Genomic DNA, 17,760 nt, shown 5'->3' with positions numbered 1-17,760 from the left:
TCAATCCTGAGCCCTGACACCACTCTCAGGACCATTCATGTTCATAAACTTTCTAGTAATCTGGCTTCGTGGACCGTCAGTTCTGCTGGATGTCAGCCAGCAGTGGCGGCCACATCCTCGGAGCTGCTTGGATTTAGGGCTGCCCCCTTCAGGGTAGCCTCCGTCATCACTTCCTGTGTCTTTTCTACCTTTGACACCACCCCCCCCAATCATCCCTACCATCCTATTTTCTTTTTATCACCTGAAACTGGGCTGCCACTTCAGACCTGTTAAATCAGAATCTGGCGGTGGGGCCCAAGGCCCTGGCGTTTGGGGAAAGCGCCCCCTTGTGATTGTATTTGCACCAGGGCTCAGAACCCCTGCTGCCCCCATTGCTCCCTATTTTAAGTACCAGGCCTCACTCCACATGACAGGTGTCAGTGAATCCTAGTAATTGTAAGCAGTACGGTCCTAGTGGCCATTTCTTATTTTCTGTTTTCAATTTTTACTGAAAATTTTGTGTGCATCTTAATTTTTATACTAACCCACTCTAGTCTGTCTTTTGTCCTAGCCTTCTGAATCTGATTGACATGATAACTTAATGTCAGTTAAATACAGTTAAAATACGCTAAGAGGGCTATGGTTGAATTCCAGGAGGAGTTCGGATGGTGGAATGGTGTATTCAGCAAGTTTTTTTTAAAGATATGCATATGGTTATGTAAACATTCAAGCACATGTAAAGGAAGAAAAAAGATGAAAACGTAATGATTATGAGTGGCAGGATTATCAGTGCTTTTTCTTTTCATATCTGCTTATAAATTTTCTATAGTGAACATGTATTTTTCTTCTGTATTTTAAAAAGCAACCTTAAAAAGAAAATATATCTTAGACGAAGTTGGTGTGTGTGAATGTGTGTTATTTTTAGCTCTCGAGGCAAAAATATTCCGGGGATGTTGAGAGTGGTACCGAACGGAGCTGAGTTAATGGCAGGGCCTGGCACGCGCAGGCTGGGCTGTGAGTTCTTGTTATTTTTGTTTTTGCTTATTATAGCTGATAGCTACATACGCTCGTCTGCTGGCTGGCATTCCGTTTTGTTGAACAAGTGAAGGTCATGAGACTATTAGTCCATAGCGGGCACCAGAATATGGTGACGTTGATAATTTAGTTTTGTTTTTAATGCCCATGGATTAATTTTAATGATGCTATCTGTTGCTGCTGGGGCTTTCTGAAAAACTGCTCTACCAGGAGCAGAGTCTGACCTAGTATCTGTTCATCTTTTCACGTTGGCATATTACTGGAGTTTAACACGTGCATTTGAATTTTAATTTTAAGTAAGACACAATTAGAATAAGTGGTTTAGACCAAAACTTAACAGTAGTTATCTCAGGGTACTGTTGTCAAGTAATTTTAACAGTACTTAAAAAATAAAAGCAAAACACCCAATCCCTAACAGATGTTTAGTTTTTACTTTTGTCAAAATTGGTTCCTTTAAAAATAAGAAGGTGGGAGGACCGAGTGCTGAAATAATGGGAAAATGGCATTGTGGGGCCATGTTTCAGTAGGGCGGTTTCTTCTCAAGTGCTGTTTCGCTAATTCTTGGGGAAATTTGGCTGTGAGCGTGCAATTATTACATTTTTACCCACAGAATGGGCCACAGCTGGCACCACATCCCTCATAGTTGCCAGAGGCAACACACTGATTTAATTTGTGCCCCTCTGGCAGACATTTTTGAATAATTTTAGTGATTTTTTTTTTTTTTTTTTTTAAAGATTTTATTTATTCAGTTTTTTCCCCCCAAAGCCCCAGTAGATAGTTGTACGTCATAGGTTCACATCCTTCTAGTTGCTGTACGTGGGACTCGGCCTCGCATTGGACGGAGAAGTGGTGCCTCGGGGCGCTCCCGGGATCCGAACCCGGGCCACCAGCATCAGAGCGCGTGCACTTAACCGCTAAGCCACGGGGCCGGCCCTGTGATTTTTTTTTTAATGCTACCTTTTCTGTTCCCTTTCCAGTCACCTGCTTGTTGTTGCTCACTGCTCTTTCCAGCTGAGTTCTGAGGCATCTTGGGTGGGTTGAGGAGAGCAGAATAATACAAGGTCCAGCTGGTTGTCGAGCCCCTGCAGGTGCTGGGGCAGAGTGGGTGGGAGTGCGGTCAGGGGCCGTCCTCCTACAGACGGACACCGACAGGGCACGTCTTCGCTAGGCATGTTTGGAACCCAACTCGGAGCCTGGAAGACGTACCCTGGGAGAGCTGCGTTTGGGGATTTTGAATTCTTTTGGTGTGGAGTTGAGATTTCTTGAAGTTCTCACCCCCGCTGCCCTCTTTCCTGCGTGTGCCCCCCTCAGGCCGAGACCCCCGATCGCGCGTGGCGGCTCCCCCCCCCCGGGTTCGGGTGCGGAGGCCCGGGAGCGGCTGTGGCGCGCGGGCCGGGGGTGAGCGCGCTTTGATGAGCAGGGCTTGCGGGTGCCAAAGCCATTTTTAGACGTTGGTTTTGTAAGTACATCCTTAAGATAATCAGACAGGGGGAGAAAGAGTTCTCATATCCATTGTGTCTGGAAATTTCAATTTTTTTTTGATGCAGAGTGGACGCAGATATCTACCAGATACCTCCGAGAGCAGTTGGCCAAGATTTCCGACTTTTACCACGTGGCTTCCAGCGCGGGCGACGGCCCGGTGCCTGTGCCCCCGGACGTGGAGCAGGCCCTGAAGCAGTGGGAGTACAACGAAAAGCTGGCCTCGCACATGTTCCAGGTACCCCTCCAGACGCTCCAGGCTGCGGCGCGTGCGTTTGAGAAGAGAGCGCATCCTTTGTAGTTTAGTTTTGGGGAGTTAGATTGTATCCTTATACGAATCAGTACGTTCAGAGAAAGCAATCTGACAGTTCTCACGTTGAGTTGTATTCAGGGTGACCCCTTTGCCCCGAGAGGACAGCTTCTTGCTATACGTCTTGATCTCCAGCTTTCAATGATGTCAGCTCTTTTCACGCCATTAATTACTTTGTAATTGTGCCATTAAAGATAACCCTTCTAGACTTGTTATTTTGCAAAAACTGGATGTTTTCATTCAGTAAATATATTTTATTTATTGTGCTGATGCCTCCTATCTCATAGTAGATCTCCTTTGGAGCTTAGTGATTCCCAAGAAGGGTCATCTTAATTTGGTTCAGCTGCAGTGTAAAGTGCAGTGGAGGGTCGTTGCGGAGTGAGTGGCCTCTCCTCCGGACGCGCTGCTGTAAATCACATTGCCCAGAAGAGGGCGCGTGTGCCGTTGTTGGCCTCTATTTATTCCCGGCGAGGAGGAAGGAGAAGCGTTCAGCTGAAGTGGTATTGCTAGCACAGACCTTCCCTCCCTGCTGCCTTGATCAAGAGGAAGGGGCTGGGAAGGATGTGTGCTTTCTAAATCCCCCGCTTAGGACTTTAATTATTTCCACACGGTAAGCGACACTTTTTGAGCACTCCAAGTCAAAGAGGCCTGGTCCTTTTGGGAAGTAGCATTGTTAGTTTTAAGTCGATGAAAACAACTCCTACAAGTCCTAGCTCCGTTTAGCAGACGACTGCTTCAGAGCCTGCTCTGAACTTGCATGACTGTTACTGGGCTGAGGATTCAGTCTGCGTCTTTGAGAAAGTGTCTCTCAGCATGCTTCATATTTTTGGAAGGATTACTTTATGTATTAGAAACATTGAAATCACTATCTCTTTTGTAGGAAGCAATTAGGTCCTAAACTGATGAATCTAATTGGAACATTAATGTTAACGTTTTAAAAGTTCATTTTATTTTAATTTGCCATTTTCTGAAATGTGAAATTAACTCTAGTATATAAAGGTGTAGACATCCGTGTGCAGAAATAAGGGTATAGGTACATAGACAGGAGGACAGTGTTGAGGGTGGACGTTAGGTCGTCGTTGGAAGTCATGTTTATGAAGGTTCTTTTTTTTTTTAACCTTATATTCACCATCTCTTATACTTTAAAACAAAATTCCGTTTTAATATATTTATTTGTTAACTTAAAGTTCACTTTACTGGTCTTAAAATTTTAAGTTGTTCTTTTTCTGTGCCTAAGCTTTTAATTCTTTTTGACTCTAAGCATTTTAAAAATTAGAAATTAGCCACAAGTAAACCCCAATATCATGTGATGTCAATGTGGTGTCATGGTAATCTTTTAAATACTGAAACTATAATTTATTGATGTATTTTCACACGAATTGTTGATAACCATGGTGGTGGACCACTGGTGATGCATAGATATGTAAAAGTTTTTTGGAAGGAAGTGGGACTTCGTGTTAACTACTAAGGTTGTTACCAGATTTACCATAAAAGTGTGTCTTTCCCAGAAAACATACCTTTTTGTTTCTATTTTAAAGATTTTTTCATGATGTGAATCATAAGAGCTATAATATGACATTAGATATGTCTGTGGGTAGAATGTCATAATAGCATGTGTGTATTTATATGTTATGTATGAAGGCAATAGATGAAAATGTTAGTAATGTTTATGTTGAGGGGCTATACCACCCCTTGGGGCATTTTGGAAATTTGTGGATATGTTATTCTTTTTTTGGTGTCGTTATGTTGGAGTATTTATATATTATTATAAATTCCTTTCATTTCTTTATATTACAGTCAATTAGGCCATTATATTGATTTTTGAGGTTATATTTTATAGGTAGGTTATAGTATCTGAAATTCAGATACTATATTGAATAGATGGGGGACAGAGATGGGGGCTATTAAGAGGACATGGGATCTGATGGAATTTTCAGCCTCTTGTGGAGACAGTGGTGTGATGGGTGCTTGCATTCTTTATGATTATCACCATTGGTCAAGTTTCCTCCTGTGAGTGTAAGTTCATACCCCCTGAAATCTAGCCCTGGGAGTCTGAAAGCTTCTGAATTTCCTTTCTTGTTGGAATTAATTTTTTTCCATGTAGAATGAAGCAGATTACCAAAAAAAACCAGAAACAAAGAAAAATAAACCCAAACCAACCATACAAAATAACACTAGTTCTTTATTTTGTTTAGAATTTGGACTATGATCAATGAAACCATGTTTTACTATAACACCAAAAACAATAATAGTAAAATTACACTTAAGCATAAGAGTGTTCTTTTTTGAGTTTTAGTTGGTTTTGCTTTGCCATTATTAGTGTAATCTTTCTTTGTTCATTTAAGGAAGGAATGCTAGAAAAGCACGAATATTTGACATGGATCTTGGATGTTTTAGAAAAGATCAGACCAATGGATGACGATCTTCTTAAACTCTTGTTACCACTAATGCTGCAGGTATGGTACATGTAACATGAGCCAGCTGATTTTATGGGCAAGAAATGAGTCTGATAAGAATGATTACATAGAGGTGGAAGGAAGAAATGTCTTGATGCTCCGCCACAGGAAGTGATCAAGAGGCGTCTTACAAGTCTTGTAGTCATGTGCTTTGGCCATGTTTGTAGTTTTTATGCACATGTGCTTTTTAATTATTCTTACCCACAGTGATTTCTCCCATCGCTAAGCTAAGTGAACAACTGTTTAAATACTGTCTCCTTGTTCACACAAATGTCTGGGAAAACAAATCATCTCTTTTCAAGGATATGGAAGATCTTCTACATTCTTTTGACATTCTTTGAGCCACTGGGGGCAGGAGCTTCCTATTTTAGTGATTGGTCTAAGATCTGTTAAAATTTAGGTTATCTGGATGAAATTTATTTTAAAAAAATAAAGTTTTCTTGGAATACATGCATTTGATAATTCAAACAATATGAAAGAGTATCCAGTGAAAAATAATTCTCTCTCTCACCCTGGGACCCTCTCAGAGACCACGCCATGCTACTGTCCTGTTTCCTCCCTGAGGTGGTCAACCCTGTGCTGTCCATTCTAGTAGCCACCAGCCAGATGTGACAAGTACAAATTGAGGCGTGTTCTTAGTGTAAATTGCACACCAGGTTTCAGACTTAGTACAGAAAAAAGAGTGTATAATATCTCATTGATATTACTTTTTGTGTTCATTACATGTTGAAATGATAGCATTTTGGATATATCAGGCTCAATAAAATACATTCTTTTAATTTGGCCTGCTATTTTTCAAATGACTACTAGAGAATTTAAAATTACGTATGTGGCTTCGTTATGTTCCTGTTGGACAGCACGGGTCTGTACAGTACCTTAAAAGGTTTTTTTTAAATGAAAAGAAGTCTCTATTAGCATAGATGTTTCGTTGAGCAGCTGAGACGTGACTGAAGCTGGTGTCCCGTGCTTTTCAGTATTCAGATGAGTTTGTTCAGTCCGCCTACCTGTCGCGTCGTCTCGCCTACTTTTGTGCCCGGCGTCTTGCCTTGCTGCTGAGCGATAGCCCTAACCTCCTCGCTGCCCACTCGCCCCACATGATGATAGGACCCAGCAACTCGAGCCTCGGGGCGCCCAGCCCTGGCCCGCCCGGCCCCGGCGTGAGCCCCGTGCAGCTGGCCTTCTCAGACTTCCTCTCCTGCGCGCAGCATGGTCCCCTGGTTTATGGACTTAGTTGTATGTTGCAGGTAAGTCCTTGGCCCCTGTTATTTGATGTCGGAGGTCACTGAGCTGGGCTCACGTCTTCAGCTTGCATGGCACAGCTCTAGTTTCCCCTCACCCAATCAATGTAGGTTGAAATTTCATGTTTTTGTTTCCCTCTATTGGGTCACGCTGAGAGAAGATTTGTTGCTTCCGTCTAGAAGAAAGTTATTGTAGTGGTCCTCTATCAGGGCCGTGAAGTAGTTCAGTGTTGAAAAGTCCTTCTGGAAGCACAGAGTAAGTCGGCTGTATCTCTGTTCTTCTGGAAGGACAGCTTCTCCATGCAGCAGTCTGTAGCTTCCTCAATTCACGTCTTGAGTTCGTTGCCTCCCCTCTCTGTTTCTTTAAAATTAAAATAATTTATCAGGCTCTGTTCATCTGCCAAGCATCATTGCTTGTGCGGTCCTTGAGCATCCAGTAACGTGCCAGCGGCTGGATGGATACTGTCAGGAATGAGATACAGCACTGCCCTGGAGGGGCTCACAGGTCAGTGTTCAGGTCACTGTTCTTGGGCTCTTAGTGTGTCCTGCTCTTTACTAAGGGGCTTCGGGACAGGGCTGGCCTTGGAGACATGGTCTCTGCTCTAGTGGGGTTTACTGTCTTCTGAGGAAGACAGGCTCATGAATGGACAGTTTCTGTGTACCATGACAAGGGCTGATGGAGGGATGCACAGGGAGCTGAGGGAGTTGGGAAGTGGAACTTCTAGTCCAACCTGGAGTTCAGGGAGGCTTCCTGAAAGAAGTGATCGTGACTGGCACTTATGAGTTAAAAAAAGGGTGCAGAGAGTGTCCCTGGCAGAGGGAAGAGCCTGGGAAGAGGCCCAGAGGCTGATCAGTCATCTTGTGTGCAGGTTGGTGGTAATGGAACATAAAGTATAAAACCTGGTGGGCTCAGGGTGTAGGCCTGTGTGCCTTATGACTGGGATGTCATTGGATGGTTTTCTGTAGGGAGTGACACGCTCAGTTGTGTGGTTTAGTTAGATTGTTTTGGCCACAGTAGAGGGAATATTTGTGGGAGTGAGGAGGTTGGGGGAGAAACAAGGCAAAGAAATCCGTTTGGGAAAAGTCTAGGTAAGTTGAGTTTGGACTATTTTATCCCTTAGGATCTCCAAGTGGATATTTTCAAGAGGTTGTTACATGTCTGATTCTGCAGATGTGTGGATTTGAATCACTCGGGGTCACTTGGCTGGTCAGAACCCTGAGAGGGGGTAGATTCTCTAAAGAGTTAGTGAGAGAGCACTTGTGGACGTGAGGGGCACGAGGGGTTGAGAGAAGGCAGAGGGGAAGTTCACAGAGGTGACCAAGAAAGTGCGGCCAGATTGGAGAGAGAAGGGGGGAGAGTATTGTTATAGAACAACAATAATGCCCTCATAGTTCTCGTATAATCATGTTAATAGCATTTATTATGTTCTAGGCACTAAGTGGTAACATATACTAAGTCGTTTGGTTCTCAGAACCATCGTATGAGACAGGAGCCAGTATCATTCGTGTAACACTAATCATGAAATAGTGGCATAGGTCACACAGCAAGTAGGTGGCAAAGCCAGAGTTCAAACCCAGACTGGATCCAGAGTCCACGCTCTATCCACCATGCTACACTGTTTCTCTACATACCACAGGAAGTTTCAAAGAGGAGTTGATTGTGGACAGTGCCCAGTGATTGGGGGGGGTCTGGTAAGGGGATGGCTGGAACTGTCTTGGACGCTATGCTGGTCATTGACGTCAGTTCAGCGGTGCGTGAGAAGCCAGATTAGGGTGGTTGAGGAGTGATGAAGAATGAGAAGAAATAATGCTGCCTGTTCTTTTGAGAAACATGTCTTTGCAGGGAAGAGAGAGAGCTTGCTGCTGGGTGAGTGGAGAGTTTTAAAAATTTTATTTTTTGTTGGGCAGATTTGAACATGTGTCTAAGCTAAGGGTAAACTGTTAGAGGGAGAGTCTGAGCATAGGAGAGGAGGAGCGTTTGCTAGATCTGTGCCTTGGGTGTGGGAGGCTCTGGAGTTAAGAATATAGGCAAGAGCTCCATGGCCGGGAGATGAGAGCCCACATTGTCACGAGCAGGAGGAAGGGGGTAGGGGTGTGGGCCGGTGGAGACGGATGCGTTGGTGGGGTCCAGGGACTTGACGTTCTTCATATCTGCCATCTGGTTCCCACAAAGATGTCTCCTAGACTTCAGAATCTAGTAATTTTATATTTAATTTTGCATTTTAGAAAAAAAATATTGCGTTCATTCTCTAAGCTCGTGTAGTTGCTGTTGAGCAGCACGATAGCATCCTGGTTAAGACATACACCTTAGAAACATCACAGACCTTTTAGCCTCTGCTCTGCCACATAGTCACTTTGACCTTGAGCCTCGGTTTCCCCAAGTGTGAACGGGGGTTGGTGACAGTTCCTGGTTCATTACCTCGTAGGGTTAGGGTGATAGTGACTGAAGGCTTCCAGGACAGTGTTCAGCATGGAGTAAGTGCTGAATTAAGTGCGAGCCGTAATGTTTTGTCTGCATTTAGGCAGGGTTCACGTGGGGGTCCAGGCGTGTGTGCTGAAATCAACCCGGGCCGGTTCCCGCTCGGTGTCTCCCCTTCCTCTCCATGCAGTGGGGCTGACACTACCCACCTCGTGGGGCTGTTGTGGCATATAAGTAAGATGGGCACAGAGAGTGCTTCTGCACGCTGGTTGAGTAAAGCGTGTCCGAGAGGGCCGAGGGCAGGAGCTGGCACTTTGCTGCCTTGGCCTTGCCCCGCCCCGCCCAGGAGCTGAGGACAGATTCTACGTTGTCAGTGAGTTATTAAGACTAAAAAGGAGGAATATGTGACAGAAGCTATAGGTGGCCAGGAAAGCTTAAAACATTTACTATCTGGCTTTTTATAGAAAAAGTTTGCGAATTGCTGGTCCAGGGTTACTGCCTGCCCAACATTTATGAAGCTACTTATTGTACCATTATTTGAGAGATTTAAAAATAATAATTCCTTTTAGATTTAATAAGCTTAGTAATTACATATTCTAATTCCATCTCATTTTTTAAATTGCATGAAAAAATTGTTCGAAGTGACAATTCTTAAGTGATGATGACTGCATTTTTGTTAAGTTTCCTGTTCTGGAATATTAGCTTATGAATCATACTATCCTTAATTTCTCAACAGCTGTACTTCCTCCTTTTCAAGTTAATAATTCTGTCTTCGTTTTGTCTTATCGTTTGAAAAGTTGAGAATGGGGTAAGATATTCGTGTATTAAACTCACTGGTAGGAAAGTGTAATAGTTATGACAAGGTGTCATTTTTACTGTTAAGCTGTTGTTACACTTTTCCCTTTCCTCTAAATACCTGGATCTCCCTGCTTTATTTCCAGACTGTCACTCTGTGTTGCCCAAGTGCCTTGGTGTGGAATTACTCCACAAACGACAGTAAGAGCTCGACCCCGGGCTCGCCCCTGGACCTGCTGCAGGTGGCCCCCTCCAGCCTCCCCATGCCGGGCGGGAACACGGCTTTCAATCAGCAGGTAGACTTTCCATGACGGGGGGCTGGAGAGGTGTTTTCATTCTTCGGAGGTGTCAGGCATAGTGGGCATCTCAGATGCTTGGGTGGCACTCCTAGCCCTGCCCCCATCTCTCGGGGTGACCTTTGGGAGGGATGGAGCCTCTCTGAACTGAGGAAGTTCATCACACTGCTCCTTTTCTTCTCATGGCCTCGCTAGGCAGTTCTCACAGGGAGTTCTGCCGCCCAGACAGCACTTGTGGTGGTGGTTCTGACACGTGACCTCAACTCCCATGGTAGTTGTCAGTGATATTTAGTAACTGTTAGGTGTTTATTAGTGTCAGGTTATTTGGTTCAAAGACTTAAGAACCTTGAACCATAGGATCGTAACTAATATTTAGAATAAGATCCTCATTTTTTACCAAGCAGTTTTCTTGACAAAATTCATAAAACATGGCCAGTTGCTTTCATACATAGAAGAATCGCTCAAAGATAATATTTGAGAACTTTGACCTTTCCATATGATGTCCTAAAAAAATTTCACTTGTAGAGATTTTTTGTAAGCATATATTTTTGTGAGCATTTATTATTGAAAACTGGCATTGAATCATCGTTTATAAATTTTAAAGTGTGCTTCTTGGGCAACAGGCTGAAGTTCCTACAGTGCAGTCAAGATTGTAGTTCACCCTGGGATGCTCTGCTCCTGTGGAAACCTGATGTGATTTAGATGACCGCTGTGGCTTTCCAAGCATGAGTTAATTAAAAGCGATTATCTTTCAGGTTCGGGCAAGGATTTACGAGGTAGAACAGCAGATAAAACAAAGAGGCCGTGCAGTGGAAGTTCGGTGGTCTTTTGACAAGTGCCAGGAGTCGACAGCAGGTACAGAACACGACAGAAGGAGGAGTGCTTTTGAGTGTTGGACTTGATGCCTGTCTCTGACTCTTGTAAATCATTCCACATTCTGAATAAGGACGCTTTTTTGAGGACGTTCTTCGGTCTGTGTGCTTTAGATCCTGGCTGTCTGGAACGTCGCGTTTGGTTTTGTTGGCAATTCTTTTATGCTGAGAATGAAAATTTCTTAAAATTCCTTTTGCCCTACGTAATGATGATTTTGTACTATGCTGTTCTGGCTTTGTCTGGCCTCTTTAACCGCTTGCTTAATTTCCAAATCTAGGGGTGACCATCAGTCGGGTTCTGCACACGTTGGAAGTGTTGGACCGACATTGTTTTGACCGAACTGATTCCAGCAATTCGATGGAGACACTTTATCATAAGATTTTCTGGGCAAACCAAAACAAAGATAACCAAGAGGTAGTTAATATCTCTTTTCTTCTTTTCACCTTTTATTTTCTTAGCATATTTTCTTCTTTTTTATTCAGTGAATTCTGACAAAGCTTTTCCATGAAGTATAATATCTCATGAAGGCATCGACACTCTGCAACCTTTCTATTTGTTGGGCTAAAATGACCCACCATTATTAAAACGAGATGTCCATTGGGCTGGTCTGCCTAGGTATATTGATTGGGAAGATTTTTCTTGGCCCCTTTATGATCACTTCCCATCATTTTAGTTTTAGCAGAATGTCCTTCACCTAGTGATTAGACTTTGTATAATGGTTTGGCTTTAACTTAGGGGAATATATTTTAGTATTTAGCACATCAGAGAGCAGGGTCTTGGTCTTTAAAAACCTGTAGACAAGGCATTAGGATTCTCCAGAGAAACAGAACCAATAGGGAAAAAAATTATACATGTATTTTCTATAAGAGCGAGAGAGAAGTATTTATTTATTTTAAGGAATTGGCTCACATGATTGTGGGGGCTTGTAAATCGGAAATGTGCAGGGCAGACCAGCAGGCTGGGGACCCAGGGAGGAGCTGATGTTGCAGTCTTGAGTCTGAGGGCAATGTGGAGGCAGAATTCCTTCTTCCTGAAAGGACTTGTCTTTTCTCTTAAGACCTTCAGCTGATTGGATGAGGCCCACCCACATTATGGAGGGTAATCGGCTTTATTTGAAGTCTACTGTTTTAAATGTTATTCACATTTAAAAAATACCTTCACAGCAACATCTAGACTTGGAGTTTGACCAAAAAACTGGGTACCATAGCCTAGCCAAATTGACATGTAAAATTAACCATCACAGATGATTTTTATCTTAGGCATTCCTACCAATAGATGGTTTCATTATTGCACTGCTCTATAAACATAGGGTTTTCAATTCCTACCAATAGATGGTTTCATTATTGCACTGCTCTATAAACATAGGGTTTTCAATTATTTTTTTCCTCAATCTCCTTTGGGGAGAAATAGGAAGTTTGTCTTCTTTTCACAAAGGAAAGCGCCTATGGTGTATCCACGTTGTGCTGGGCACCAGGAAGGTGGAGGTAAGTTTTAAGACATGGTACCCACCTTCAAGGATTTTCATACTAGCCTTTGGAAATATGTGGAAAGAAGAGAGAAACCAACAAAAACAGCAACCGAAAACCTTTCCTTATTCTACTTTTATGTGAACCTGTTCCAGGTTATTCCTCTTTTTGGAATAATTTATGAATCTTCCCCCTGCTTCTCAACGATAAGGCTCAAGACCACTGATGTCTAGTAGGGTGTGTGAGTGTTGCCAAGTGTATTTTCTTTTTTTTTTTTTATGATTTTATTTATTTATTTATTTTTCCCCCAAAGCCCCAGTAGATAGTTGTATGTCATAGCTGCACATCCTTCTAGTTGCTGGACGTGGGACGCGGCCTCAGCATGGCTGGAGAAGTGGTGCGTCGGTGCGCGCCCGGGATCTGAACCCGGGCCACCAGCAGCGGAGCTCGCGCACTTAACCGCTAAGCCACGGGGCCGGCCCCCGAGTGTATTTTCTGACTCGTGAGTCGCAGTAGAGGTGTTTCAGCACCTCTGTGGAGCACCCTGATGACAAGTCTACAATTCTCTGCTTAGTGACGCAGGGTAGAGTGTGCCTGTGTTCTTTTGGGGTGGAAACCTTAAAGTCTGTCTGTTTGTACTCAGGGCTTTCTTAGATAAAAGCCTTCAAGAGTACTCAGACTTTAATCCATAGAAGTGAGGTATCTGGAAGGAAAGTAGGGACCCCCAGAATTCAGGGGGTCCTTTTGGGTTGCTAAGCTTCTTGGACCAAGTGTTGAGTCAAGACCTCATTGCTTCCCGGCAAGACTTGTACCAAGTCCATCAAAACCACGCTGGTGTTGTGGTTAGCCTGACTCGACGGCTTTCTAGTGAAGAGCTCAGCCAACCTCAGAACTACAGCCTCGTTCACCACAGAGACTGTTACTCACAAGCGCTCCAGAGAGCAAATGCGTCTTATCAAGGGCAGAAATGTTGTTTGAGATTTTTGAATAAAATCACACTGGAAGGTTGTTTCTAAAGTGCAGTTGTCTCCACAGTGGGTGCTTGAGACGAGCCATTGCAATGTGAGAGGAAATTATAGAACTTTTATTTACATTACATTTTTGAAAACCTTGTACTTGAAGCAGTTCTGTTTTGTCTAAGTTTTATAATGAACATAATTATTATGGTAGTATAGGTATAGAAGTTATAAATGAGTATGTGTATATTGGAGCGTTGAGTGAAAAAATAAATCTCTGAGCTGAGTGGGTCTGTGAGAGGTGTCTGGAGATGGCTGCTCTGAGCGTCCTCCTGAGGGGTGGCTTCCCCGCCGCCCCGGATGCAGGGAGGTGCTGCCATGAGAGGGCGACGTGTGCTCAGGGCCGAGGGTCCTGGATGCTCAGGTGACACACGTCACGGGCAGGAACATCAGCGTCGCCCATTTAGGAGTCATTATATTAAATGTTGACTCAACTCTGGAAAGATCTGATGTGAGTGGTTGTTTTGTGGTTACTATGCTGTTTTATGAGTAAGACAAAAACTACATTTTAAACCTGTAATTCAGACTAGTCACCTTTTCTTAATAATCTGTCAGCAAGAATAACTGGATAGATCCTTCTGAAATATTTAAAATTAGTCTTCGCAGTTTGACTTTGGCATCTTTGTGTGTGTATCAGTGTCAGTGTGTGTATGGAGGAGAATGACAGTGTTTCATCTCTGTGTCTCCTCCTCACCCAGTCCCTTCGTATATTTCTGGAATTCCTGTGTGAGCTGCGGAGCTGTGCTGACTGATCGGCTGTGACCTTGAGCAAGTCACCCCTGGGCTCTGCCTCAGTGCCCCTACTTGTCCGGTAGGCTCAGAGTGCTTCCCTGTCAGTCTCTAAGGAGACGTGAGCACTCTGAGAATTACGCAGCAGTAGAGAAAGAGGTTTTAAGCATTGTTATTGTTAATGATAATAGAGCAATCATTGCTAGCATTGTATCGGAAGAACCAATACGATGAAGCCATAATTCTCTGATAAGACGGCGTGGTGTAAAGTGACGTGGTTAAGATTCAGCAACACATCTCACTTCTTTAAAATGTGCTTCCCCTTTTTGGTTTCATGATTTGCGTTAGGCCTTGGACAACATGGTAGATAATGGAAACGGTGGTGCCCCTGTGCTGTGCAGGGGTGTGCGGTCTGTTGTGCTGAAGTCGCGCTGAGGTGTGCCTGGGCCCTGGCGCACGGCCCGTTTGCCCACAGCTACCTGGGGAACTCAAACCTCGTCCTCAACTCCCTTTTCTCTGGAACTGCTGAGGGGAAACCCAGTCCTCACCACTTTCCTGTGGGGAGTGGATAGAGATGCGTCCAAATGGGATGTGGGGTCTGAGGTTCGGACTTGTGTATGTAATCAGTCCTGCATTTGGGGAAATCTCGTTGAAAACAGTAATGTACGGGGTGAAGGCCTTCGGGGCCTTGGTCCTGCCCTGTGGGTGGACCGTGCTCACAGGAGCAGAGGCGGCTCTGTGCCCCGAGATGGGCCTGCATGCACTCATTCCACCCGTGCGGTGTCCTCCTCTCCCCTCCCCGCCCCCGTATCCTCAGCTGCTGCTGTGTCAGGCTTGGGGACTATTGTAAGGGAGGTGGAAACACAGATCTCAGAGCCCTTGATGTTGACTTATTCTAGACCTGTGCTACTTGATTTTCCATTTAGCGCCGTGTGAGATGTAAACATCGTAACGCCCAGGACAGGGCCCAGAGACGTGTGTCACACGGTGGCCAGGCAGGTGGTGTAAACTGTGGTGGGCCGCTGGGCAGAGGGCTGCTGAGAGGGTTGGGCCCGGGTGACGGGAGGTGGGTGCGTCCTTTCTGAACAGAGCCACCTGGCGGAATCTCCTTGGGTTTGCAGACCCACAGTTGCTGGTCATCCAACATTTCAGGAGGGCCTGGACGTCGAGGTTTGTGTGTAAACTTTCCCAGTCTTGGAACACTCTGCGGGCCGGGCCGTGTGTCTGTCGCTTCCCCACTCCTGGTATGGGTCTTACACGACGTTTCCTCACTTATGTGCCTGTTGAGTGTTGCAGACCCTTTCTGCTCTGGGCTATGGGAGCAGAGAAGCCCAGCATCCCTGAGGGAGCTGTGATGTGGGGTGTGGGGACCTCCCAATTCCAGGCCTTGACCGAGCCTGTCACTTGCGAGCTGCAGGCGGGGGTCACGTTGCTGACCTCACCTCTGAGCAGAGGATGAGGGAGGTGTCCCCTCAGCCCTGCAGAGCCTCCGGGCCACTTCCTTCCTCTTGGCTTCGCTCTGGGTTGCGTTGGGCATGAGGGGAGAAGCAGCCGCATCTCTGGGTGCCCCGGGGACACGGATGGAAAGGACGCTCTAAACGTGGAGGAGGAGCTGCCTTTCACTTCTCCCCCTGGTGCCCCAGGAAGCAGACTTCCTCCTGTGTCATGGAAAGGCCGAGCAGCTGCACTGGACAGAACTGGCCGGAACAGCACAGCCCATGCGTTTCCTCTTCCCTGCCCGGGAAACCGGCACACCCCCAAACCCTGAAAACCGATGTGTTTGTTGTCTGTATTTGTCTTATTCTTAGAATATTCAGGAAGCATTCTCCGAAGAGGGATGATGAGCAAATGCAAAGGCCCGAAGTCTGAAGCGAGTGCTTTCCTCGGGTCCGCACAGGGCTCCAGGGCCGTCCGGGCGCTGTCAGTGTGGCTGGAGAGCTCCCCCTGACCCGCAGACCTGAGGGCAGGAGTCTCGGTGCCTTTCAGGGCTGTGCTGGTCCTGTGTTTGTCGTCCCGCCAGCCTCTCGCTCCGTAGTCGGGGTCTCTGTTCCTTCTCACCACCGTATCATCTGCCTCTACCATGCCTGGGGCCCAACCAGGCCTCAGGAGATGTTCAGTGAATTTGTGTTTGGGGCTCATAAAGAAGCTGGGACAGTGACCTGGAGGGAAACCCCTCTGTAAGATTTGGCTTGGAAGGTGGGGGTGAGGGTAGTCATGACGTGTCCGTGACACTGTGTCACTTGTACCCGGGGTTCAGGGTCAGGTGGATGAGAGAATACGTGCAGGGGGAGGTGAAGAAGACTGGCCCTGGGCTAACATCCGTGCCCATCTTCCTCCACTTTACATGGGACGCAGCCACAGCATGGCCTGACAAGCGGTGCGTCAGTGCGCGCCCGGGATCCGAACCCGGGCCGCCAGCAGCGGAGCGCGCGCACTTAACTGCTACGCCCCAGGGCCGGCCCCAAGTCTCAGTTTCTTCATTTGTAAGATGAGCGTTCTCTCTCCTAATGGCGTGAAAACGACATGAAACCATCTCGATAAAACATTGAAATATCGATAGTGCTCAACGTGTAAGTGGATGCTCGGTGAGCACCGGTACTGCCTCGTGTGCTTGGGGGCCTGGAAAACTCTGGAGAGATGGAAGGCGCAGGATGCCGTGGGTCCCACTGTCTCTCTCGCAGTCCCCCGCTCCCGGAAGCACACCAGGACGCGGCAGGCTTTTTCCACCCTTTGACTGTCACAGAGGCCACCGCTCAGTAGGGCAGCGGTTGGGTGGGGGTGGCGGCTGTGCCCTGTTGTAAAAGCGATCATGCTCGACTCAGTGCTCAGGGTGGTGGTGGTGGTGGTGTTTAATGTCAACAAAAGTTTTCAGGTGCCTTTTAAAACCAAGACTCAAGACAGTCAAACAAGGCAAAAGTCGAGCAAACAAGGGAGACGCGCACGGCTGGACTCTTGCTGCGGCGCGCGCTGACTTGTCACCGCCGTGGTCAATGCTAATCCCAGCCCGGCCGAGCGTGATGGGCTTCAGAAATTACACGGTTTCCGACTAGATGCCCAAAGGAAGCATTGCTAGTCTTGTACAGCTACCATTTTCTTTTTTCTTAAGTCTATTGGTAATCTATTAGTAAAAGGGCAAAAACATCAACATAGTTGGGGAAAAAATTGGTGTGTGCAGACACTGAGCCTTCGCCGTGATGGAGAAGGGCCCGTCATGAATCCGTGTAGACGGGGGTGCCCTCCTGGTTTGCTTTCGAGCATGTACGGAAGTCTTGTTTTTCTTCTTCAGCCTTTTTTTGAGTACTTCTTAGGCACCAGGTCTGGTTTAAGTGTGTGACGTCATCTCATTTCATTTTCCCCTGGCCGGTGAGACACGTGCTTTAAAATTTTTTGTCTCCTCCTTTACAGATGAGGAAACCAAGGCTTAGCCAGGGTGAGTCCAGGCTCACACCCGACTCTCCGGAGAGAGTGCAGGGACTGGAGTCCTAAGTGGATCCAGAGCAACACCCTTAGATTCTATTCCTTGAACTGCTTCTTTGAAAAGTCGTTTTGTTTCAGGTAACTATAGCTGGAGAAACAAGTGTCAGATGGAATTTTGGAAAGAGGAAGGAAAAAGTTTATAATTGCCATGAACAGTTTTCACTTATTAATCTTGCCACATTTATTTGCAGG

General features: G+C 45.8%; 1 protein-coding gene across 11 annotated transcripts in view; it reads left to right on the top strand.

Annotated features, from left to right (window-relative positions):
• Window positions 1-17,760, top strand: part of MED12L (mediator complex subunit 12L) — a 320,889-nt gene that overhangs the window by 62,480 nt on the left and 240,649 nt on the right. For 10 of the 11 annotated variants that reach the window (XM_087430389.1, XM_087430382.1, XM_087430386.1 and 7 more), the window contains 6 exons: window positions 2,562-2,731; window positions 5,149-5,259; window positions 6,234-6,503; window positions 9,858-10,007; window positions 10,763-10,862; window positions 11,158-11,294. In XM_087430389.1, coding sequence (XP_087286515.1) covers window positions 2,562-2,731; window positions 5,149-5,259; window positions 6,234-6,503; window positions 9,858-10,007; window positions 10,763-10,862; window positions 11,158-11,294 — 938 coding nt within the window. The remainder of the gene's footprint in view (window positions 1-2,561; window positions 2,732-5,148; window positions 5,260-6,233; window positions 6,504-9,857; window positions 10,008-10,762; window positions 10,863-11,157; window positions 11,295-17,760) is intronic. The other variant, XM_087430388.1, reaches the window with a different exon arrangement.

The sequence above is a fragment of the Ceratotherium simum genome, chromosome 5, assembly GCF_057802395.1.
Source record: "Ceratotherium simum simum isolate JZ-2026a chromosome 5, ASM5780239v1, whole genome shotgun sequence".
In the NCBI taxonomy this organism is placed as follows: Eukaryota; Metazoa; Chordata; class Mammalia; order Perissodactyla; family Rhinocerotidae; genus Ceratotherium; species Ceratotherium simum.
The sequence above is the reverse complement of the archived record's forward strand: the minus strand, read 5'-3'. Positions and strand labels throughout refer to the sequence as shown.